Below are 27,111 nucleotides of genomic sequence, written 5' to 3'. Positions count from 1 at the left end.
GCAGTGTTTGACAGCAACAACAAAAGTAACTTTACTCCATTTCAGGGAAAATTCATGCTTGAACACCACATTAAACGTGTCCAGTCATTATTCCTCTCCCACACCCATGCTGATACTCACAATCACCTTCAAGCAGACAGACAAGGACAAGGGGAAAAGATTTCTTTGTCAACTGGAATCCAGGGTAGATCAGGACAGGGTGTAGGTGAAGTGGATTGTGGGTAGTGGCAGAGGGCTGACAGCAGTCATGATGATAGAAAAGTATGGACATGAGCTTCTCAAAGCTTAGGCCAATTACGTAGTGTCAGATTGAAGCACACCCAAGTACCGTATCTTTTAACGACTACACACTTTTGAATATCATTTACAAACATATTTATCATATATAGCTATATGGCACCATTAAAATGGCTCCTTCTGTTTTAAATATTGAAAGAAACTTTTTAAATCAACACTCTATACAGCATGTACATAAATTGGAATGTGTGGATTAAAGGTTCACACCAAATCCACGGACAAGCACATGCAGCACCAACACCACAGAGCAGAACAAGGAAATGAGAGTACAACCAGACCTGGGAGCAGACATAAAAACACATGTGGGTTTTGTTCAGAAAGTGCCCTGTCTATGGTTTCCAATCTACCATCTACATTTTCAGCACTGGTTTCATTTCTAAAAGACTGACTGAAGGACAATTAGAAGATGAAAACAACAAAGTGGAAGTGGAACTCTTCTCATTCTGACTCTGTAACTGGACTCGGGAAGTCAAAATCACTGTGAATAGGCAGTTTCTTCAGGTGATACTGATACATGCTACACTTCTGTGCAAAGGTTTTAGGTAATAAACACATTTAGATTCTTATTATTAATAACTGAATGTAATGAGGGACCCAAAGTCCAATTAATAAATTATGATCCCAACGATCCAATGAGACACACACAAGTAATGCAAATTTAAACTCACTCTGATTATTTTAATAGAGCTCTTTTTTTATAAAAAGGTTTTTATTACAGGAGCTTCATGTTTATTGCTCAGCTGGGAGTTTGATGATGTTCAAAACATAACAGCAGGTTATGGTATTAAAGGAAACCACATTCATAACTGTAACTTCTTTTCTTTCATAGAGGATAATCCAGTATATTCTCAGCTAACGGGGTGGAAGCACTGAAGCACTTTTCCTGAGTCTTTAGAGAATCCAGCCAACTCTTAGTATGGCTCCCATGGGCCACTTAGTCCAAATACTCTTCCTAAACAAAACTGACTATTCAAGCTCACCCTAGTATCAACACTGACTCAGAAATAGCTTATTTTGAATCCAGAGAGGCCATGATGCTGTAAAGGGAAAGGGTCCTCACACTAAATATTAACCAGATTTCTTTTTATTGTACCCTGAAGAAAGCTTTATGAAAGTGGATCTAAATCCATCCTTAGTTCACGTTTAGTACCTGAAACTTTTGCACAGCACTGCATAAAGCTGATTTTTGCCATCTACTTGGACTCTGTTGTATATGAATCTAATGTGTATGGTCTGACCCAGGTCTGTCAGTAAAGGCAGTTACAGGAGGGAAGAGATTCCTCAGGTACCTCAGTGGTTACCTCGTTAGCCAGCAACAAACGGGCATACTGATCAAGAAGCAGGAGAGAAGCAACAGTACACGAAGTCAACACATGTGATGCCATCATGGATAAACAAAAGCACAATTAGCAACAACATCAGCATTTAACAACTGCGCAGCAGAGATGTTTGTGTGGAATAAATTCAGTGAAGTAACTTGAAGTATGTGATCTTACAGCAGCTGGAATGAAATGTTCCCTCCCAGTGGATCTGCTGTGTGTGAATATGAATTTGAGCGTGCGGTGCTCATGAACTGAAAAGTGAAACTTCTGTCTGTCATTTCTGATTACGCAACATTTCCAACAATTTCTTTGTGTTTGCGTGCCAAACCTTTCACCTTTTCGTGAGACCCCATTTTGAATACATAAGCGTTCTGGTGTCGAATTACATTTATTACAAAACATTAAAAAAAAGACAAAAACATGGGGTCAGGACAGAAAGCCCCTCTTACTTTCACTCTGACTGTTTGACTCTCTTCTCTTCCAGGCTGGGAATTACCCTTTGGTGATGTACAGTATGTGCTCATACCAGGTCACGGGCGTTGACATTTAGGGGAGGTGATTTAACCAAAGCCCGGCTGAACAAATACGTATTATGTGACAAACTGGGTCATCTCTTGGCACTTTCACAGAGATCAGGGGATTTATAATAACTGATGCTCACAACTACTACATTAGTTTGTGGTGCTTTGTATTACGCGTTTTCTGCAACAGAAAGCTTTTGATTTTGCAGTGAAAAGCACCTCAGTCTCTTTCTCTTATTCTGTGTCTAGTCATTTATCTTTCCCTGGGTTGAAATACTTACACTGTTGTCCTCAATTTTCTCTCTCCTCTTCACTTTGTGTGTTTCGTAGTCTTCCATAAGAGTCTGCATGAAGTTTTTGGGTCGTGATCCTCCAGAGTCCTCGCTGCCAGCATCAGACAGGGCTCCTTCAGAGGTCGAGGGGGAGACAGGTGGAGCAGGTCGAACTTTCTCAATCTTTCCTGCAAACCCCAAAAATAAAAAAAAATAAAAAAAATCCATACTATGGGTTATTTAAACATTTTTTTAGTTCTTTTCTTTTTAAAAATTGTTACATTTACATCGTTTGGAGCCAAAGCTATTGTTCTTAGATATACATAAGACACAGAAAACCTGTGCTCTGCCTGCTATGACTGAGGAAAGAGCATGCAAGCAGTCATTTTGTGGGTGGTTGGACTGACTGATTCTTATACAGCACTTTTTTACTTGAGCACTCAAAATCTAGCTTTATACAACATGCCTCATTCACACCCATTCACACAAGCACTTTTTCTATACTTAAGTGCTTTCTATCTAACATTCACACACATAGATACTCGGATGGACGCATTAAAGAGCATTTTAATCTTCAGTATCTTGCCTAAGAATACTTTGACACACAGACTGGAGCAGTCGGGGATCTGACCAACTTCCAATTAGTAGATGACCTTTTCTACCTCATGAGCTACTTTTAGACCATTTCTAACATAGGGCTTTTCCTCCTTTACCACTCTAGAATAATACAGCATGAACTTTTCCTTGTGCTGCTGGCTGCATGGCTCTCTCCTGTTAAAAAAAGAAGCTAAAAAAAACTCTTTCTTTTAGTCACAGGAATTCATAAACAGCAAATTTACATGCTAATATTTACCCATTAGCTTTCCAACTGAGTAATGTTGAAGTTGATGGGTTGATTCTGGCATTTAAAATAAACTAATAAGCTTGTTAACTGTATGACTGTATGACCCTTGTGAGGACCTGCAGTACTAACTGACCTGGCGCTGTCCGTGCTGTCAATGTGAGTCTAGTTGGCAAACTGTTGCTCTTCATCTTATCTGTGGGGGAAATAGTGGCGTGCCGCATCCCCGTCCTCACAGGTCCATGACTACTGCTGGAAGTGCCGCTGGGCCGGACAACAACGGTAGGCTGCACCTCCCTCTGCTTCTTCAGTTCTTCCTCTCTCTGCTGAGCTGCTCGGATCTCCTCTTCAATCATGGACAGAGTTCGCTGCTTCTTGGAGCGCAGGCGGAACGGGCCGCTAGCCGCCTCCACCTCTGGCCCTCGCGCTGCTGTCGCCGTGCTACGCAGTTCAGCCGCCTCTGAGTATTTACTGAAGTAGCTGAACTCTGGTTTCTCTGGGCTTGGAGGAGACGGGGGACGGTATACAGGGGTTGGCCTAGAGACAGGAGCTGTTGTGGCAGGAGCAGGCACAGGCGCAGGAGCTGGGGCTGGAGCTGATGAAGCAAGCGCTCTGGTGTAGGAGGACTGGATTTTAATCCTGGGACCTCCGTCTCTGGGCCTCTGTGGTGGTGAGACAGGCTGAGACGGTGGAGGAGAAGGCGTCTGGAGCTGTGATTGTGCTGGTCTTGGGGACTGCTGTTGCTTCTGAGCCTCTTGTGATTCTGATGGCTTCTCTTGGGAAACAACTCTCACCACTGGCTGCCTGTCTGGCTGTGGGGATGAGTTGGATGGTGCAGGACTGGAGGACACAAGTGACTGGAAACTGGGGGCTCCACCAGAAGACACAGGGGAGGAAGAAACTGGCACTGGGCTGCTTGTGGATACAGAGCATGGAGATGCAGGGGTACTCAGCTGTGAAGAATTCAAGTCAGCTTGCTGCCAGTCTTCTACGTTTTCAGCTGCTAGGGCATTTTGGATGGCATTTTGAACAAGAACCCCAGCGTGGTACTCCAGCTCATCTTCTGTTGGACTGCCACTCATCTGCCCGTTGACTGGAGTAGTTGGCTGAGGGGTAGGTGGTGACACAGGGGTAAGTGGCAATGGGGTAGGGGGTAGCGAAGCCCCGCTGTCAGAAACGTTATCCAAGCTAAATATAGTAGTGTCCTGAGAGCGGACTGATAACTCGTCCAGTCCTGAGTCAGATTCCTCTGGGTGAAAAGCTGGATGAAAATGACCTTTTGCTTCCTCTTCCTCAGGTAGGATTGTCATCACAGCTAGCGCACATGTGAATTCATCTTTAGTTCTTTCATCAGACCAGGTCACGTGCGTCTCCCCAGTTTCTGCAACAATGTCACTGCTCCCGTGGCTGCCCCTGGCTGTGGATTTCGAGAAGGGTTTGGCAGAGTATATTTGAGGAGCTACATCCTTCTTGGTAGCCTCCCCTTGCAAAAACTGCTTCCTAGCAGAGGAGAAGTTGATCTGCTCCTCCACGATGTCCTCCTTCCTGGTTAGCTCCGAATCAAGGGTTACCACTGTGGGAGGGCCTGACACCTGAGGCTGCAAAACAGATGAGAGTACAGAATACAAAAGAGTCAATTAGAAAACTGCACAGCAATGAGGCTTAAGACATCTTTATTTAATCTATTACAGTCCAAATTTATCAGGCTTCCTCAAAGTCAAAGAACATGTTTGAGTGTGTGAGCTTGAGCTCCTTTGTTTTGTGCATGTGTTTGTGTGTCTTACCTGTGTGTATGCATAAGTGTGATTATGTCGCTGCTGTTTCCTCTCCTGGTACTTCCTGAGAGACTCGAGCTTATCTGCCTCTAGCTGTTCTTCCAAAGGGATCTTGAATGATTTGAAACAACAAAATGGCAAATCAATCAGTTTGTCATTAGGACAACACAGTTTAAATGAAAAACGAAAACTACCAGAGATTAAATGGTGATCTACCTCCTGAGGAGGGTTCCACCAGCGCTGAGCAATCGAAGGGTTTTTCTTCACTGCCTGGTCTCTGATCAGCTCCTGACGCTCACGCTCCAATTCCTGAACCTGACATGGAAAAACAAACCAGGAGAAGAAGAGTGTGAAAATGTACAAAGAGAATTTCCAATAAACTAGTGCACCAACAAGGAAACAAAGAAAGTTTTTATTGTGTATTGTGTACTGGTTAATGCCATCTTACAAGTAATGCTAACAGCTTTTCAAGCAACGTCAGTGTCACACAATCGTGTTGCGGTAAAATCACAGCAGTTGTGTCTCGATCATTCAGTGTAAGGTGCTCATAAATCTCAGTCAGAGCTGTCTTTTTTTCAGAACAAACCACTAAAGCTCTTTCTGTGTCTGTTCCATTACTCAGCAGTTTTTCTTCCTTGGAAATCTGCAGCATGACGGGAACAATTTCTCAAGGAATTAAGTTGTACTCCTTGCAAATAGTAACCTTGCAAAATCCCGAGTCTTTGCCAAATCTTTTAGTGTATGAGTAAGTGTAACTATTGTGGGAAAGTGTCGCAGTTTCAGGCTTCTCCTGAGGCCTGTGGGAGGTTACATTTTGGACTGTGGTCTTAGTATGACGCTTTAATATTACTTAGGATCAAAAACAGTGTTTTGAGCCCCTTCTGTTGATAGAATTTCAGGGGATTGCCATTGTTTCTATTTATGTTACCACATATGTCTTTTTGAGCTTTGATGTCATATCATGAGTCACTGACAGTTGCCACACACTTTCAATTTCAAAATTCCTTCCTTCAAGCCTGTATTTCACAATTCAATATGAAGTCTTATGTGGCAGTAAGATTACAGTGATCTCAGTCATGACCTTTCTACTTACGTAGTTTGTACATTAAAAAATGTTTCCAGGTGTTTTATATTTTGTATAGTAATAATGAAGGAACACTGGTCTTTAAGAGTAGGCCTCTGGTATTAAAATAGAGCAACTGAAAGCAAGTACACTTTTTGCATTAAGTACTAATCATTTCATTTTATTTTGTTGTTTTTCGTGTTAGAATGGTTATTTATCATTATAAACAAAAGCATGCTAGTGAATGGGGTAAACCTACCCCAAGTAACTCATCTTTGCTTGTTTTACATCATTTTTGTTTTCATAAGACATGATTTGATAAAACAAACCGTGGTCTCCTGTGGCTGTGTTTCTGAATAGCGTATTTGTTACAGTCTGATACATTATCCAGCAGCCTTTTACCTCCTCTGAGGGACGTCTCCTCGTCACCCTGACCTGCTGCTCCTCTCCAGGGGTGAACAGCTTGGCCGGGCGTTTCTCCTCCTGAAATGCTCGCAGCTCAAACTTTGCCCTGCTGCCCCCAGACTCGTCTCCCTGCGCGTGCCCGTTGGTTTTAACGGCAGACTCGTCCTGGTGGAGAAACGTGGTTTGTTTTTGTCCCTCCACAACGATCGAGTGGTGATTGACAGGGGAGGAGGGTGACACACACACAGAAGGAGAAGTTCCATCTATGCTGATGGGTTTGGTGTGACGTGACAGAGAGGAGTTCCCATTTGTGGGTGTGTCTGAGGCTGCATCTAACACCTGGTCCAGGTAGCAGATCTCCTGTGGAAACAACAGTCATATTTCAAAATACTGTGACAGAATGTGCCGCCAATTTCAAATAATAAAACAAGAAGTTAAAACCTTTTAGTTAACTTGTTTTGATCTGCATACCTGCACTACCTCACAGTCAGGAGTCTCTACTTTCATTCCAACTGGACTGTGGGCTCTGTTACTGGGACTGCTGAGACAGTCGTGCTGGATCTGCTGGCTCTCCAGTTCCATGGCTGCAGGCCTGTCAGTGATAACGCTGACTGACTCCTGGAAACTGACAGTTTTCAGGGCTCGCTCTCTCGGGACTGAGTCACTGACATCCTCTGCTTGCCATGATTTCTGTCAACAAAGAAACATTGGTGTTTCAGAAGCTCTGCCGGCTGAAGCTGACTGATAGTTGGTTTAATAAAGACAATGTGGACATTTAATAACTTTAGATATTATTTTGAAAGGTCAGCCGCTTCTAACCACTATCATTTAGACACATCAGTTCACACATGAATGTTCTTTGGTCTGCATTGCAGCAGAACACTGTGTTCTGACTGGTTCCCACCACTAAGGGGCGACAAAATACACACAGTTGCTCTGTATGACAGAAGACTGCTACAACAGTCAAAGCACTCAGGCGTTCTGTTTGCTATGTCAGCTTTGAAGACATTTCAGGTTGAAGATACACCTTTACACACATTCACTCGTCTTTTCTAGGAGGAGCTGCACTTAAGTGTTTCAGATTAAGCACCAGGCTCAGGGCCATGTTGTCAGTAGCTATTTTGAGAAGAATGAATGCCGTCTAAACACAAAAGATTTTCCTAATGTGGTGCACGTTGGGCCAGTTCCAACTAATTGTCTGACTGATAGACAACTGCTACATATCATGGAATTTAATATGTACGGCACACTATTATAAAAATACACAGGTGACCTCAGGTCAGCTAACACGGCTACATCATACTTATTATACCATGGTTTGAAAGTATGTCACATTATGAAGCACATATCACCAGATAAGGCAAAATGGTGATGTTCTATCATAAGACCTTTTTTTTTTTTTTTTTTTTTTTTTTAATATATTATGTTTCATTCTATAAATACACTTTTTAAACTTACATATCACTTGTAGTCATTCAAGGAAGAATGATACAGGCAGTAGCTGAGTCTTGTAAGGTCCATATTGATTGAAGCATTAGTATGCACAGATCAGATCCTCAACCTGGTTTAATGAATCATCCTTCACATTCCAGATAAACCATTAATAAGAAGCTAAATTTACACAGTTCAGCCTCTCTTTTCCTGGACATTACTCTCTAAAAATGTTGGTTTCCTTCTTTACTGCCTTGTAGCCATTATAATTCATCCTTAAGCATGTGCGTATCTCTAACAGGAGCTTAATGAGGAGTTGTTGAACCCTCTTTTTTAATATTTCAGTCTGTGTGAGGGGATTTAATGAGAATAACTTTAGTAAACTAGTCTGCTGATAAATTAACCATTAACCAACAGGTTATTAGAGAGAAAACTAGCTGTCAACTTCACATACGAGTAGAAGTACTAGTAGTACTAGTAGAAAATATGTCACCAGGATTACAAATCTGAAAATGTGGGTGTTTTCAACATTTTGTCAGACATATCAAACACTTCATGAGGTCATCCTGAGCACTGGGATTTTATGAGGATATTTTTCTTTTCTTTTCTTTTTTTTAAATCATAAACAACAAATAAAGAAAATAGTAATCATTTGACACAGCTCTGCAAAAGTGAGCGGCTTTTTCTTCTCTTCCACCTCAGGCCTCAGACAAACTACCAGACTGTCATATTGTACCATTTGGGAACATTCCTTCTTCTTACTATCCACAGGACGGGGTTTTGGACAATCAGTGGCATAATTCAGCTGGATTTATTGTCAACATGAAAATTAAGCCTGGATCACTTTCTTTTCCTCACGTACCACTCCCTCTTTTTGCTCCCTTTCAGTTTCTTGATCTACACTTCCTCTTCACCGCCCCTTTTGAGCTTTTTCCTTCCTCTCTGCTCTCTGAGATTGCTCAAATGCTGAAACAGTGGCCAGTGAAGTCTCTTGGAGGATTTGACCAGCTCTATTTAAAAAGCTTTGTGAAGGGACAGTTTCCTCTACATTCCCTTCACCTCCCTAGTCATCTTTTCTTTATTGCTCTCTTCCACCTCCCTTTTAATAAAAATGTTGTCTGAGGGCATCTTGGTCATCTCTTTGCTTCCATACTCTCTCTCTTTATCGATCTATTAACACATTCTCTAATGTGCCTCTGTAAAATCTAGTGTAAAATAACAATAGACCTCAAAAAACCAAAACACTGTCTAATGGATTTGTGAGTCTTCAGGGACAGTGTTTTTTTGTCCTAATTACTAACATCAGCATGCTTAAAATGCCAGTTCAATCAGGATTTCAGTGGAAACCCCCCCCCCCCCTATGGGTTTAACATACAAATGTTGGCTAATTACGACACAAGACACCTAAAATTAATGGAGATTTACTTTGTTTTGTAGGTTTTAAGGCATCAACATGAATAATATTTTTACTGGAAGATGGGGCTCAAAAAGCAGCTTACAGAATTTATAACAAGCCACCCAATAGTTGGGGGATTTTACCAGAAACCACAAATGTCAGTCTCATACTGGTGCTAAAGGAAAAGGGAGGAGAGCATGGAGTTTATTGACATTTATCCTCTGGGAAATTACTGTCTTTACAAATGTTAACAGAAATCTGCTAATAACTTGTTGTGAGAACAGGTTTGGCAATATATTAACATCTTCCAACCAAAGTTTTAAGCTTTTACATTTAATTAAAACTAAACTAAAAATTAAAACTGTATATGAAAAAAAACTTGACTTTTGATAAAATATAAGACAAAACAAAAAAACCCCTTTGAAAATTAAAGAAAAATATATAGGAAATCTGCTTAGCTTTAGTGTTTGTAAGTTTGGAAAAATTCTATTATCACAGTGTCCCTGATGAAGCTTTGATGGATATGTTTATTGAGACTGTGGATGTCCACAAGACAGTAAGTCAGCTGCTTTGAAAAGGTTGTGTTTTTATAGCAATTCTTGTAATGGTTTCCCTAAATCCTGCCCATCTGTTACACCTTTCATACAATAATAATTTAAAAGGCATAAACCAAAATGAAACCAACAACAACAAAACTGAAACTAAACTTTTCAAACACAAACTAAACTGAAACAAACAAACCAACTAACTTGGGAATGAAAATGAAACTGAACTAAATTAAAAACAAAAAGTAAAAATGACATAAAAAAGAATTCAAAAATACAATTCACAACAAGAGTCACCTCACAGTGCTTTATATTGTAAGAACCTACAGTATTCTGGGAAAAACCCCAACACTCAAGTGACCCCCTGTGAGCAAGCAAGCTGTGGGAAGGAAAAACTCCCTTTTAAGAGGAAGAAACCTCCAGCCGAACCAGGTCCAGACAGGGGCAGCTATCCACTGTGACCGATGGTATGGTTAGAGGAAACAGAAAAGAAAAAGAGAGCATATGGGGACAGGAAATTACACAGGCTAAGGGAGAGAGGAGACCAACATTAATGACATGTTGCAGTGGTGCAGAAACATGTGAGGAGTGAAACGAGGTGAGTGAAGAAGAAATGCTCAGTGCAGCATAACTAGGGGATGGTTCAGAGTCACGTGATCCAGGAGAGCAAGTTCTTAAAAGCAGAGAGTGCCTATTTCTCAAATCCAAACTGGGAGCTGATTCCACAGAAGAGGGGCCTGATACTTGAAGGCTCTGCTTCCAATTCTACTTTTAAAAACTCTAGGAACCCCAAATAAGCCAAGGAAGAATAGCTAATATGTAACTCTTTCTCGTCTCTAGTGCTCTCACTGCAGTTTTGGATTAACTGGGGCCTTTTTAGACAACTTTTAGAACAGCCTGATATTAATGAGTCCAGCCTAGAAGACTTTATTGCATGAACTATGTTTTTCAGCATAACTCTGAGACATGTTTAGAATTTTAGAGATATTTATTTAAGGTTTGCAATGAAGGCTATATCATGATAAAAAAGGACTTCTTCACATGTCACTGAGGTCAAGGTCATGCCATCCCAAGTAAGTATCTGATTTCCAAGATTTGTAGAGTCAAATATAAAGAATAATTATCCAAGCGTATAATAACTCTTCTTCCCAATCCAGCTTCCCGCTGCCTGCCAGAAAAAAAGCATTTCCTCGTGTATTTGTGAAGGTGTATGTATGCAACCCACACAGCACAGTACATAACAACAACCTCACAATACCCAATATCTTAAGCACTATGTCTGCTAATGACAAATGAAAACAATATGTGTGCAACTCTTAACTCTTGCTCAAATCAACGATAAGGAATGAGCCTCCACCTTGTGTTGCAATTCAGCAGCTGGCCTTTAAAGTGAATTCTTTACAGAATCAAATTCTCAAAGAGGGAGATCAGGGAAATAAAAAGTTATGCCAAAGAAACGCATTCATGGACTCAAAAATATTTACTCAATCCTGCAGACAAAAGAAATGTACTGATACAGTGAGCGAGACTGATACAGTCTCTAGAGACAATTGGACAGCTAACAAAAACACCACTTCCAAGAAGCGCTTTAGTTTTGACTAAGACCAATTTTATAATTACTTTCTCTGTACAGTGATTGGTTAAACTATCATAAAACTAATCGCAGGCTGTCTTATTACTTTTACTACAGGCAAGTCTCTAAATTTCACAGACATGATGAAATGACTCAGGGCATGTATTTGGGCAACTATTTTGAAGCTTTACCTGGTTTAATTTAAATTTCATAAAAACTGAACAAATCATAACTCAAATCTAATAAAAACTGCACAAGAAGTTGTTTGACTTTTCCCCCATATTAGTTAAAGACCTTTTTTATAATCCTGGAAGTTATTTTTCTACCACCATTTTTGCTGTTGTGGAATAGATTTCAATTAGTGATTCCCGGAGTGCCGAGTCTTCGACTTATAATGCCTCTGCTACTACTTTATCATTTCAGCAAAAGGAATTCGAGGTTCTTTTTTCCCTTTCTCCATCTCTCATACATTCACACTCTGCCTTCAACAAGTCAAAAGATTTTTCACCCAGTTAATTATATTCGGGATCATGTGAGGACCAGATGTCCCTGCTTTTTACACACACTCATGCCCAGATAAGCTCCTCTGTCTACTTATTTGACCTGCTGCAAATATTACACACATTTATATGTGTGTGTGTGTGTGTGTTTTTATGTGCAGGAATGTGTGTGTAGGAGTCCATGTCCAGCAGGCAGGACAGTACAGAGGGGGAGGATATCCTGTTACTGGCCCAGGAAAACAGTACTACAGTACAGGAATGTTTCATATGCAGTGCTATTCTGCTGCACACACACAAAAGGAGTGTGTATGTGACTGTAGCTGTGCATCGGTGCATGCATGCAAGAGTGCGTTCTTTCAAGGGTGTGTATTTGTATAGCAGGTGTGCATGCGTGTATGTGTTTGTGTGTTTCTGACTCCAATAGAGGTGAACTGACATTCCAGGCATAGCTGCCTGTCCTCAAGGCTCAGGCTCTAATACCTGTGATGAAGGACACTGTACACCTTCCCTGTCTGGCTAAAGGAGCAAGCTGTCTGCATGCATCTGTTTGTGAGTGTGAAAAGAAACCATCTGTCTATGGAAAAGAGACACAGCTCATAATGTGCTTGAATGTTTGAAAACTTCAGACATGTGCCCAATAGCTGTTACATTTCCAAAAGCAGTCAAATATACATGAAGGATAAATAGCATTGTTTTGGCTGTAAGAGTAACATGAGTGTAAAACATGATATTAGGAGTCTAAATAGCCCTGCACCCATCTTACTATAACTTATTCAATTACATTGGGTGTATTATGATTTCATATTGGGTGGGAATTCAGTGGAATACAATCTTGACTCTATATGAGTCAGCTAGAGTCGCATGTTCTGCCTCCGTCTCTGCCTGTCTCCAGCTATCACATCTGGAAATGCTTAGGCTCTGGCTGTGATACCCAAAAATCACAAATAGACACACATACTCTGTATCTGAGCACACATACTAAGCTGCATGCTGGAGATGTTGGATGGTGGTAGTGGGGAACACACTCAATAAGATGAGAATTTACCCAAATACATGGACACACACTTCATGACTCACAGGCTGTACACACACACGCGCACATACACACATTTTCCATAACTTTAATATCACGTCATGGTCTTTCGCTAGAGCACGCAAATCCACCAAAACACATGGCAAACATGAAGTGAAAGTATGATGACGCAGTCACACAACACTCACACTACACTTCTGTGTAACCCAGTACAGCTGGTGTTGTCGTATCTGCTTCCTGACTGAATATGATCCTGAGTGGTAACCAGAGCCTGGTGCTGGTTTAGCCCTGTGTTCTCATACCCAAACACCCTGGATTGGGGACCCAGGCCAAACAGTGCTATTCACCACATCTTCTTTGTTTAATCACTATTCACGCTAGACAATTTGAAATTCCATGGCATAAATCAGTGTTTTAACTAATCCACGATGAGTAATAGGTTGGGAATGACAGCAGCCAGACAGGTGGACTGAGTAAGGGGGATACACAGCTGGGGTTAAACAGCCCAAAGTGCGCAGTTTAACATGACATTCAAACATCTGGACAAGCAAATCAACAGTATTTCAACTTTGGCATACATAAGTTACAAAAATCTGTTAGGGTGTGTGCCTTGGATTGGATTTCTCTCCCTCCTCTATCACTTTCCCTTCTTCTCTGTTACAATATTCAAGTTCACAGTTACCTGCTCTAGATGACAATTCACAGGATTTTTCTTTCTTAGAAATATATTTGAACATTTTTGAGGAAAACTAAGAAAACGTGAACAGAATATTTTACCATGTCTCTCCCAAATAAAAGTACAATCTAATGAACTAAATAACTAGATGTAAAGAAATGTCATAAAATGAATTTGTCAAACAAAAATTACTAGTTACTACTCACCTAATGGTGTCTTCAAGTACAACTGGATTAATCTATTTTTGAGATATCTGTACTTCCATGGTGTAATGTTTAAAAGCTGCACTGTATAACATCCGTAGATCTTCTTTCCTTAAGCTTTATCCGCTTTCCTATTTAGCTCTGTCCAGCCCTGGCCCGTCTCGTTCCCAATAGTGGGAGTGCCGGACTTTTCCCTAGCCAAGCCTTTTCCTCCTCTTCTTCTCCTCCTTTTCCTCCCCTCCCATCTCTTTTCCTCTCCTCCACAAAGCTTCTCCTTTCTCAATCACATTCCTGCCGGGCTGCAACGGTAAGCTGTGATGTCATGGGCAAACTGTGTGCATGTGTATGTCTTTCCCCGCATGCACGTGCTCATGCACAAAGACCCCTTCTGTGCAAGCCCTCATATAAGCACAGGCAACAAAACATCCATCCTGTGCCTCCTCCCTTCCTGCACAAACTCTCTCTTTCCCCAGTGCATGCTGCTTGCCTACTTTCCCTTTAACCTATAACTCTTGTCGGAATGGAGCTGACAGCGAGAAGCAGGCGATGATGAAGAGATGATGACTGAAGAAAATAGGAGGGGCTGATAAGAGAGTAATGATATTTTCTTCTGTCATCATAGCATAGGACTGTTGACTCAGGCTCATATTAAGGTTAGACTGATTCACTGTCTGTATTCACCTTTTAATAAAATGAATTTAACCATGTCACCTCAAAGTATTTTACTATTAGTGCTTTCAGTAGAGAAATCTAAACCTGCAAGTTAGTGTTCATGTTGTTTGATGGGCTTGTCCCCCTTGTTAAAGATAAAGCACAGGCACAAATGGCAAATACCAGCATTAACTATCTAATTATACGAATCAGTCTTTGTATTCAAGCGTTACTCTAACGCTGTTTGCATGTCTCATTCTGTGTGTTTGCTGGGTCATAGGATCAGGCTCCTAGAAATTAGAGCTGATCTTGGTCACGGTTCACTTTCTCTGCTCACAAACACTACATAAGGACACAGCTGAAGTGGAAAGACTTTTGTCCAGTTTACAAGAGCAATTAGTCCGATTGTGTTAGTGGCTCCTAAAACAAAGGAGGATGGTGCTACAAACAGCTAAATACCAGTAAATGAAGATAAGAAGATTCCCTTTTTTGGCTCCACTGCCACATGGATAGACACAGGAAATCTTTCCTACGTCATACAATGATAGTTTTTTATTTTTCTTAGAAATGTCTTAATTACATGACATTTATATGAATATTTGTGGAAATTGTAGACTTTTTAAAAAAAAATCTAATTATACTCTAATTAGAATTATGTAATTGTACAATTATCTAATTGTATATTTTGGTTAATTTTTACTTCAATAAGCAGTTTTATCCTTATATATTGTATTTATTTTAATCAGCTATTCCACCCTATGTAAACTATATTCCTCCTTTTTACTGGTAACTTGCGATACTGTACTGAAAAGAAGCGCAGCCAGATGCGATACACCCGAAGAGGCATAAAGTGCACTCACTAATCTTGTTTTCTTTGACTATCAGGAGTGAAATGTCATCTTTCACACCTTTTAATTTTAGTATTAACAAGTATGTTTTTTCAGATCTTATTAAAACTGAAAGAAATCAGTATGAATATGTGGAAAACAGAGGTAAGAGAGGTTATTCTAATCTAAGGGAAAGAAAGCCCAGAAAAAGTTGTACTTGAGCGTGACAGGAGATAGCCTCACTGTGAATTCAGTCCTGACCACAATGAAAAACGACTTAAATCTTAAATTAAATGTGAGCTGTGCCACTCCTGCCCCTTTTAAGTGCCCCTGTTTGAACTGACAAATCAGAAGCCATCAGTGAGTTCCCAGGCTCGAAATAACTCTGGGCCATATGATGAAGGGAAACTGGTCACAGAAAAGTGGGACACTAACCCAATTATCGCATATGCACCGGGGAGATTAATTTCAGGGAGGGGTGTAATGAACAAAGAAACTTGTGATGGTCATTTGTGTATGCCAGTGCTAGTAATTTAGTGATAAGCTAATTTCTGCAAACTTAGTACTGGATGTATTAGAGGAACCGTGAAAGATGAGAAAACAAAGAGAGTCACAGACTGAGGAACACAGCAGCAGTGTGAGTGATTGTGTAGTCATGTGTGTATTTCTATGTGTGAATCCATGCAACTGGGTCAACACTATTGATGCCCGGAGCAATCTTATGTCATGGAAGTAGATCATGATTGATTAAAAACACAGCAAATGACACATTTACTTATTACAGCATGGCAGAAAGACACAGCTCTACCCCCACCACAATACTTATGCATAAAGTTACAAGTAACTTTTTCACATATTGTACCGCCAAAACAACAAACCCCCAAAAAACACAGTGTGAGGTTCCTAATATGCGAAGGGTTAATTTGACAAAGTTCAACATGGGAGCCCAACTGCTGCGAAATCTGGATTCCTTGAGGCAAGTTCTCAATGAGTGACATATTTTTTTACAGGTCACGGGAGACCACAAAGCCTGCAGGCAAGCAGCAACCTCTGGGACTGTAAAATGAAGTCAAGCTTCAAATTGCAGTTATGCCAATGGCTACTTGAAACTGGCTCCAAAACTGAATCAGTCCCCACAGACTGCCATGTTAAAATGCCCAACTAAAGCATATTTGCAGCCAGGAGCAAAATATGTTTTGTTTCTCTATGGATAGTTTAACTCTCAATAACAACAAATTTGCATGCTAACAAAACCTTTGAATCCTAGCTGAATGTTACATTCAATGTATAGTCATAATTCATTTAGATCTGCAAACAGTAAGTTTGTATTTTCTGCATTATCCCAGCTAAAATGAACATCAGATTAAAACTCCTTAGTATTGTTAACAATTCTATTTTATATAACAAATAAGGACAGAGCTAGTTTCATAAGTGGTCACCACAGCGATTAGCACTGCATGTTTGAATTGCCAGATTGCCAGATGCCCTTCTTGATGCAACCCTAAAAAGATTTGTGTCTCCTCCCGAGACAAATAAAGGCATAGCTGGAAATTAAAATGCTTCATTCTCCTTTGGAATTTGTAAAAGTATTGCTTTTACACATTTATAGGAAGTTTGAAGAGGGTTAAACCATGAAAATGAACCAATCTATTTTCTAAATGACCTAAAAACAATTTTCATGAAGATTTAGGAAATATTATCTATTTCCAAAAAAAGGCTGGCTTCATAACATCTGGTTGAGGTGAAATGTGTCAGTCATCTATTGTGCAGTCTAACTGATACAATGTCTGTCAAAGCAAATTCTCCAGGCTACAACATCCTATCAAAAGTAGCCCCTTTCAGAGGGGTCCTGGCTAATACTGAGTAAAGTTAGAGTCTGCAATGAAATGTTGCCATCCTTCAATCTCAGAACAGTCCTGCTAAATGAAGACATAAACAACATAAAAGATGGGCGGTGAACACATCAGTCTTCCAAAAGTCAAACAAAACGATCCGGCAAACTAAAGGAAACAACTGATTGGATATAAGCCTATCACTGCTCACAGGGTCATCTCAACAGGAAACCAGGAAGCTGTGGTAAATTGTGTCCATGGAAATGGCACTCAACACAGGAAATACATCCAAAAATACATGCCACCTGCACAAAAACAGACACACAAATGCAGACTACTATCGATGATGTGGTCAGTTGGGTCAACTTAAATAACTCGAAAGACAACAAGCTGATTATCCAATTGTTTTTGTCCAGTTGCTGATTGTTAATGAAATAAATAAATGATTAAAACATGATAATATGTCCAAGTAACACATTTTTGTTGGACAAGTGGACTGTTGTGAAATAAACTGGCTGAAGCAAACCCTCTTAAATAACTACTTTGGTTTTTTCTTTCTTTTCTTGCATAAGCTACTGGTCTTTGTGGCACTAAAAACACAAATGAAGATTAAGCTCAAGAAGCCTCTGTTTTTTCTCAAAAAGGTTGACAGCATTAAAGATGGGGCTGTCATCTAGCTACTGCCTCTGCTCTCTAACAAACAGAGCAAGCAGCACTGTGACAGCCACCTGCTCAGGAAGCTTAAATGTGAAGAAAAGTGTTGGTTTGTTTTAGCACAGTGCCAAAGCTACAGAATAAATAACAAGTTAAAATAAAAGCAGTCAGAATGCAAATAAGCTGCGATAAATTCCATCTATACATCCACCCATTTTCCTCCACTTATCCAATTCAGGTTGCGGTGGGGCTGGAGCCTATCCCAGCTGTCACAGATATAACACGTAAAGACACACTGACGCACACATTTACAACTACAAATTATTTAGAATCACCAATTAACCCAACTGGTGGGAACCTAACCAGAGTACCTGGAGAGAACAGAGGCAGGCACATGGAGAATATGCACACCGACAGGCACCAGCTGGCTGAAACATCATGTCAGTCAACTGCAGGCTGACTGCCTGACAGCATCCAGGCTGCCAGTCATTCATTCGTTCCCGAAAACCTCAGGATGAGCGATTTCGCTGTTGCCAACTTGATGTTTTGAAACAAATTGTGATGAGAGAGACTCAGGTCTGACTGTGAAAATTCTCAACTTGTCAGTCACAAACCAGTGAGCAAAGCCAGGAGAATCCTGTACTATGAAACACAGCATGACCAAAATTTATGATATGTTTTATTCAATCTGGCCTAAATAGAGTGACACAAATGTGTTTACAGAGGTTATGTCAGAAAGCTGTTTTCCCAAAGACTCCTGCAGGACTGGAAGGTTTTTGGAGTTACTTTCAATTTCTGGTGGTCAGCAAAAAAAAATGATGTCTTTCTTAAAACTCATCATTTATTTATTTACGCTATTAATAGAAAATATAAGTCTACCAATATATATTATAAATAAAAGGCTTAGTAAAACTTTGATCTACTCGCCTGTGGGGCCAGTGGGTGGGGGTTACTGTGGATACAGATTGATGGATGTAACAGCTTTCATTTGCAGTCCATGCAACCCCCACATTAAACAATTCACAGCCAAGCAGCACAGCAGAAATAAAGCAGAGCCCATCCTGTTCTATTAGGACTAAAATAACAAGTCTGTCTATTATTTATCTCTACTAAGCTACAGACATAAGCCACAGACATACACACAGAATGACAGCTTATTGCAGCACTGCAAAATAATATTCACCTACCCACTGCCAGAGAGCCTGAAACAACAACCAGACAGAAATCATGTTAAGGTCCCTTTTCAAAGCTTGAGTGGTACACAGAAATGCAATGCATGTCTGGAGTCATATCACTCGTATTCCTTTAAATACCTCTCTTGACACAACTCACACTCAAACCCAGAACCCCCAAGACCCCTTCATGGAGCAACAACAAAGGGCCTGACAGCAGATTCAGTGAGATTTTCCAGGCTGAATACTAATGCTACACACGCACATACAAACACACACACACACTTTCATGCTCACCGATGAGGGCTCTTAAGCAGAAAGGTCTGTAGTCAGAGAGTGTGACCAGTCGTTTACACAGGCTCTCCAAGCATAGAACAGACAGCCAGATTAACACTCACAGCACAAGCACAGAGCTAACTGGAAGAAAAAGCAGTCTGAACACAGTAACACTAGACAGCTGTCCCAATATTACTAACAGTATGTCTTTAAAGACCATGACTCCATTGCTTTAATATAGATCTCTGTGTGTTTAATAATATTTCATACTGTGAAAGCAAAACAAACAGTATTGGGCTACTTGCCCAGTGAACTGGTGCAATATGCACAGTATGTATTATGTGGCAGTAGAGGTACAGTGAGTCAGTTGCTGGTGTAGAATATTTTCAAAACCCCTTTTTTAAAGTCAGGTCATGTTGATTACCCTAAACAGCAACAGTGTCAACAAAACCTATCACAGGATTCCCAGGAGAGATTTAAAAGAAACAATTAGGAATAATGGGCTGGTGCCCAGCCATGCAGATTTGGGGTTCCACCAAAATGAAAAACCTGTGACAAAAGTATTTTAACCACAGCTTTATTATTATTATTTTTGAAATTTACCCTGTCAAATGACCTAACCAAGACAACAAAAACTATCTGCTTAATTTTATATATATAGTCAACCCCAAAGGCCCATTTTGAGCCAGGAAAACCATGAATACCCTACAAAACTTTTTTTTTTAACAAAACAGTCAAGGACCAACTTTAAAAACAGAATATGTGCATAAAAGTTAAATCAAGCATTACCACAGCATCACCCGAAAAAGTCATTAATCATATGACACAAATTGCAGATTAAATTAATGTAGGCACTAATTTCTGCCAGCAGGAACCGAGACACAGACATGAAATTAGGTGTAATAGGTTAATTTGATTAGTAACCAATCAGTAAAATGGACCAGACATCTTAAACTAGAGTTAATATATATATATATGACATTAGGAAGATATACCCAGTGTGTGATCGTATGTATTTATCTGTTTTTAATAGTGAGACCCATGTAATATATATTTTCATAGTTTACTGTGGAACAGTTTACTGCTGAGCTCCACTACTGTGTATTGTTCACGGATAGCCTCCTCCTCCACTGGTTATGTAACAGTCCAGCTCTCCCCTGCTGTTAATCCAGCAGGCCGCAGTGTGTGCAGTCAATTATCATTCCCTTTGTTTCATCACATTGCACACATCCATAAAGTGAACACAAAATTTGTTGGACAATGACAAACCGTTTGTTATAGAATAAGTAACCTCCAAGATACACTGGGCAGACAAATATAGACTGTATAGTATCAGATCATGAGAATGAAAACCTACAGGTTAGATGAGAAATATAAAGTAAGAACAGACACGAAGGAGCAAACCTTCACTTGAGCCGGAGACACATGGATGGCTGAGATTGATTGTTTCGAGGATGTGGTTTTGCACATGTGTGTGTGAAGAAAAAGCCACCAAGCATATAATTCTAATCCTTTCCCAGCGTGATTTAGCCCACCTTACCATTTTGTCCCAAAGTACCCTTGGTGCAGAGACCACACAGCGAAGCTAACAGGCAAATGGGCAAAGGTTTGCAATAAAATTAAGATATGTGGTCAGAGAAGCTAGCGTGCCAATTTTTTTGTGGATTTTATGCAGAGTCAAAAGAAGCCATTAGGAAGTGGTGTACAATAAAAGCAACGTGGCTTTTAGCAGTTCAACCACAAATTGCTGGATCGGTTGCTGAATTAAAATTTGTTTCCCATCAAGATATAAATCACAGATGCGTGCCGTTGCTTTTGTTGCCAGTTTTTAATGCAAGACTACAGTCAATCAGTCAGCAACTAATCAAATTAGCACAGCTATGAGTGTCACATGTTTGACATCAATGGAGGCTAAAGATTAGATCAACACATCAGTTCAAATTTAGCATTGTTTGGGTCAAAGAGTAAAGAAAGACTTACAGCACCACACACACAAAAAGACTGTTTGATAAACAAAGCTAGGTTTTTAGTTGGCTTCATGACGGCATCACTAAAACTGTCCTAAAAACAGACAAAATGAACGTTTGATGATTAAGTGACCATCCAGTAAATAGTAAGAGCCTCCAAACAAAGCTGGTGTCAATACTAAAACTATAAAGCTACAATAAATTATGTAACGACACTAGATCAATAGAAATTTATCTAGATTTGAGTCTAACCTCATCATCCATCATCAGTGCACGCTTCCTCTGTGTGAGTTGATCAATTTAGATAAAGCATTCCCATCTCTATACTTATATGTCACATACCCATAGCCGCCCAGCGAAAGTAGCACATGCAGGTTTGTTCCTAACCATGAGACAGAGCATAATAACACTGCTGTCCTAAGAGAGTGAACGGTTTCCTGCTGTTAGCTTATAGCATTAACTACTTCTGCTCTGCCTCACACTGGGAAGGAGCAGTGTGTTAATCACCAGTCTATTTCCGGAAGCTACCTCATTAGCCTCAAGTATTTAGAAGGAAGGAGGATTCGCAAAGGACGAAAACAGCAAGTGACAGCAAACATGTCTGAGCCTGACAGTCACTGCGTTATCCATTTAGATTCAGATATTCCATTTATCTGAATACTGTTTTTTCCATCCATGTTGATTTTTGTTTTTTTTTAAGGAAGAATGCAAACTAAAAGCACTGGGAAGAGAATACGTCAAAATGTAGCAGCACTCATTTAGTTTTTAACATGATTCAAATAATGATATTTATATTAGAGATTATGCACCAGTATGAACTTTTAGGTCCTCAAGAAAAGTTTTTTTTAAAACATTCCAGCACCACACCTGAAAACTAGAGGAGGGAGAGCGTTTACAGTCAGTGCCCTGAGTCCCTAAAATGGTCTGGCCAAGGAAATCAGATGGGTGGAGTCATCTACATCTCAAAACAGACTTTTATAGATAAGCGTTTCCATTTTTGCTAAAGTTTTATTAAATTAAATTAATTTTATTACATTTATTAAATTAAATTTAAACTTTTCAATTCCTGTGAACTTCCTGTAGTTGGTCTCAATGGTTTGTTTTATTTTGTTGTTCCTCTGAAGCACTTTATAAACACAGATTTTAAAATTTGCGATATATCTACAGTGAATTATTATTAATATTATTATGCAGCAAACACAATATAAATTATTCCTGTTTGGTACATGTGTACCACATGTGTGTGTGGAGAAGACCTGGTGGTTTGACAAATGGCAGCTTTGTTTTAGAGCTGTTATGAATTATAGAAAGAAACTGAGCGATGAGTGATAGGAGAGAACAGAAAATTAATGATGTGCAAAACATAAAAATGCACGAGGGGTGAAAGAAACAGCTGACCTCCAAACTCCCTATGTCCCAGTCTAATCAAGCATCTGCAGGAAGTCAAGAACAAGGACATAGAGGGTCCAGGTGTCAGACACCACGGAACATCACCAGAGATCGAGTGTCCATTTCCTGACAAGTCCGATCTAGAGTGGACGGCTGGTGCTAATATTGTGGCTGTTTGCTGTAACACTGCAAAAATGTCTCAGCTGGCTCACTACCAGTACATTCCTGAAATGCGCATCAATGAAATGTTAACCGTAAGTGTCCCGAGTTTTGCTTCCAAATACCATAACCTTGGGTAACCTTTACAGGAAACTCCCTCCAGGACTGTACAACAGAATCAGTCATTACGCACAAACACACACACTCACACATCTCAGAGAGAAATTGTAAAAATTACAGCATCAGCAACTGCGAATCCTGCCCAACTGATTGCAACTCTGCCTGGCTGAACCCAAAGGAAAAATAAGGCGTTCTTGTTGTTAGTAACCAGATGGCTGGACATCAGCTTCTACCTTTCTGGCTCAACTTCACAACACACAGCCTGTAAAATTTAAAGCCTACATGATACCCCAGTCTAAAGCTGAAGTACGATAAGCTTGTAGCCCTGGCAATAGAGGTCAACATCCCTCCTGACTTCCATGCAACACTGATTATTCTTCTGCTTCAGTTTTGAGCCAAACTATCCCATCTACAGGCAATTCAGCTCTCTGTTTCCTGACCATGTCAGTATAAAAGTGTTATGTCTAAGAGCAGTTCTCTTGTGCTGCGTCCTCTGCATTTTTGTAATGCACTTTCATTGTCTATGTTTGTGTGTTGTTGTAAACAGCATTTGTGATAGCAGGTGGCTTGATCTTGCTTTGTGTTAAATGAATGGCTTCTATTGCTCAGTACAACAATACTTGGTGGATGTTGCAGACAATAGCGGGTAGTGGAGTTTGTGTACTGGCAGCCATTACATAGCTGGATTGTATTGTTGTATTTCCTGCATCCCACTAGCTCTCTTCCTCCCTCGAGCACAAATAGCAATACACTGGATGACATTTTTTCTAAGCTGGAATGTGGCAATTCTGGCTTGTTTTAGAAGCTGGATTCAAACTTTCTTTTATTCACTACTGGATATATTAGTGTATTACCTGGCTCCAGACAATTAAAATAATGCAAACAACATTTAATATTTAAATTAAACTGTTTATAACAGCAGTTTAATTTAGTGTTTATCCAACTAAAGAAACACTATTCCCATATTTTAAAAAGTCCAAATCAGAATTTTTTTGTCCTTCATAAAGAAATTTTTCAAAATCCCCTTAATCCTTCCAATGAAATTCACATTAATTGCTTTCACTTAAAGTGAAGCAGTTGCTCCAGTGTGGCGATTTGACTGCAAAATAACACTCAGCAGCCTGGCTTTTATATAGTAATATAACCAGTAGACAACCAGCTAGCAAAAAACTGAGTCAAGTTCCCTACTTAAAAGAGACTTGTCGCAGACAAGTAGCACTCTTCAATACACATTCTGACTGAGATTGATTGCAATGTGTTGCCAACCTGTCTATGCTTATATATTAGACTGCAATTATTTACAACCCCATGTTAATATGTCTGACAGGGAGTGCTGTCTCTCCAAAGATCCTCAGGATTTTCTATACAGGCGCTGTGGAGAGCATCCTCACACAGAACATGACATTGTGGTTTGGGAACAGCTGTGTGAAGGACCAAAAAGCTCTCCAGAGAGTGATCCGTACAGCAGAACGCTGCTGCAGGATTGCTCTCCCCCCGCTTCAGGACACCTACACCAGGAGATGCCGGACTAGAGCAGCGCAGATACTGAAGGACCCGTCCCATCCTGGCAACAAACTGTTCCAACTTCTGCAATCTGGTAGAAGGTTCCGCATCTTCCGGGCAAGGACAGAGAGACTCAAGAGGAGCTTCTATCCCCAAGCCATCCGTGCCCTAAACACACACACCCGCCCTCTCACATCATCTATAATTGACTGAGTCAGGACTCTTCCAGACACTAAACCAAGGAACAATGTACATTTCAATTCCTTTAATTTTAAATATGTTTATATTGTCTATCCTGTAAAATAGTCAGATGTCTATTCATATTAATGTACAGAATTCACCTGCTTGCTGCTACTACTGCACATTCACCCAATGTGTGTATGTATGTATGTATGTATATATATATATATATATACATATATATATATATATATACATATATACATACATATATACATATATACATACATATATACATACATATATATACATACATATATATACATATATACATACATATATATACATACATACATACATATATATACATACATATATATACATACATATATATACATATATATATATATATATATATATATATATATATATATATATATATATATATATATATATATATATATATATTAGGGGTGCAACGATATTCGTATCGATATTGAACCGTTCGATACAGTGCTTTCGGTTCGGTACGCATATGTATCGAGCAATACAACATTTGTAATTTATTTTATCAACTTTCCTTCTGACGATGCTGTCTGTGTTGAGCGCTCAGTGAATCTGTGTTCGACTACTCCGCCTAGGCTGCACTGTCGAGCGCAGATCCACTGAGCGCTCCACACAGACAGCATAGTCAGGAGGAAGAGCACAGGGCAAGCTAGCGAGACAGAAGTTAAGCTCTCAGCAACATGGACCTCCCCCACCCTCATTCAGATCTGGCGTTTGGAATTATTTTGGTTTTCATGTGACGTATGACCCTGAAGGTAAGCGAGTCATGGACTAAAGTAAAACAGTATGTTGGATGTGCCATGCAATGCTCAATTACATTGGTGTGAACTAGTGTGTTAGCGCAGTTAGCTCGTTAACGTGTTGGCTGTCTAGCCCCATGCACGGAGCGATCGGCGGTAGCTCGTTAACGGAGATTTGCCGTGTTGTGGCGTTAAGGTCATTTCAACGAGATTAACCTGAAAGCACTAGTGGGAACACAACGAATATGACTGCACATTTACGCCGACATCATCCTAGTGCAAAGACAAATAAAACAAGCATGCTACTAACTTTAGCCGAGTCATTTAGACAGCTGTTAGCACGTGATTCTCCTTATGCTGCTGAGAATATAGCCCAGAAGAAGCGGATAGTATAGCTTTTATTTTGGAAAGAGCCATTTCTCTGTAATAAACTCTCTTTTCCAAAGATGAGTGATTCCTCAATCAGATACAGGGCTTGCAATATCGCTAGCCCGACGTCCCGGAGCTAGCGATTTTTTCAGTCGGGCTACCAAAATCTATCTCTTCCCTGCCCGTCGGGCTATTGTAGGAAAAATATATGTCAATGCTTTTGCATTCTTTCAGAAATGTAGCTGGGTAATTATGTCATTGGCATCGGTGAGCCACTGTCAATATGTGACATATTGAAGTCGCGTTTGAATTTGTGCTTGTTCTTTTGCTTTCACTTTGCAATCGTGCGAACTGTGTATAGAGAGCGACAGCACTGATCTGTGAGTGATGATAATTTGTGCACCAATTCCTCTGACATCGTCTTATTAATCGTTAGCTTACTATGCAAACATGACAAGTGAAATCTCCCGCAGCAAGCTTAAACATGTGAGCGGTTGATCGCGCAGAGAATCGCTGAGCTTATGTGAGTGCGCGTGTAAAAGCAGCAGGAGAAGTTATGACAAATCAGACTATAAGGCAAAAAGAAAGTGCAGCTTTATGGTTTCATGGACAAAAGAATTTCTGTGGCTGCAATATGACGAGCTAAATAACCAGGGCTGCACATAAGTGGTCCGCAGGTGCGCATTCGCTGTCAAAATAAAAAACACGCACAAGGGTTAGGGTTAAATTTAAAAACTGTACTTTTGAGTTAAAATATATATTTATAATTTTAATAAATGACAAATTAAAAAGGCATGAACATTTTTTTTGTATCGAAAAAATATCGAACCGTGACACCAAAGTATCGAACCGAACCGTGAATTTTGTGTATCGTTGCACCCCTAATATATATATATATATATATATATATATATATAATGTTCTTCCTCTACACCCCCCCCCCCAATTGTTTTGCACATGTCGAGGAGCGTGTCAGGCAACATTTCACTGTGTGTTATACTTGTATAACTATGCATGTGACAAATAAAGAACCTTGAACCTTGAACCTTGTCAGAGGTGTTGTATGTTCAACCTCTGGGGGACCACTACTTCCACAAGACAACTACTTCCAGCTACTTGCAAATGCTCACTAAATTCAATATCATCCCAGGGCAACAACTGATTTTTTTCTAGTTGCCATCCTATTTTTACTCTCATGTGACTGAGGCATAATTTGGGTTGCAGTCACTGATGCTTAATCAAGTATTGTTTGTGAAATGGTATGAAATAACAGAAAAATGCATAGATTTCTTTTAAATAAGCTACCAGACTCTTTAGAGTAGGTGGAAGGACCATTCTCAATCACCTCCCCCA

At 40.0% G+C, this 27,111-nt stretch overlaps 1 protein-coding gene across 4 annotated transcripts in view; it reads right to left on the bottom strand.

Moving 5' to 3' along the window:
* Positions 1 to 27,111, bottom strand: part of palm2akap2 (PALM2 and AKAP2 fusion) — an 83,454-nt gene that overhangs the window by 2,949 nt on the left and 53,394 nt on the right. For 2 of the 4 annotated variants that reach the window (XM_085413629.1, XM_085413632.1), the window contains 7 exons: positions 6,968 to 7,186; positions 6,494 to 6,856; positions 5,245 to 5,343; positions 5,038 to 5,139; positions 3,390 to 4,851; positions 2,422 to 2,600; positions 1,587 to 1,625 (listed from right to left, as the gene is read on the bottom strand). In XM_085413629.1, the coding sequence (XP_085269755.1) occupies positions 1,587 to 1,625; positions 2,422 to 2,600; positions 3,390 to 4,851; positions 5,038 to 5,139; positions 5,245 to 5,343; positions 6,494 to 6,856; positions 6,968 to 7,186 (2,463 nt within the window). The remainder of the gene's footprint in view (positions 1 to 1,586; positions 1,626 to 2,421; positions 2,601 to 3,389; positions 4,852 to 5,037; positions 5,140 to 5,244; positions 5,344 to 6,493; positions 6,857 to 6,967; positions 7,187 to 27,111) is intronic. The other 2 variants (XM_085413630.1, XM_085413631.1) reach the window with 2 other exon arrangements.

This window comes from Rhamphochromis longiceps, linkage group LG7, assembly GCF_057381845.1.
Source record: "Rhamphochromis longiceps isolate RC_006_pf linkage group LG7, R_longiceps_female_GT1.1, whole genome shotgun sequence".
In the NCBI taxonomy this organism is placed as follows: domain Eukaryota; kingdom Metazoa; phylum Chordata; class Actinopteri; order Cichliformes; family Cichlidae; genus Rhamphochromis; species Rhamphochromis longiceps.
The sequence above is the reverse complement of the archived record's forward strand: the minus strand, read 5'-3'. Positions and strand labels throughout refer to the sequence as shown.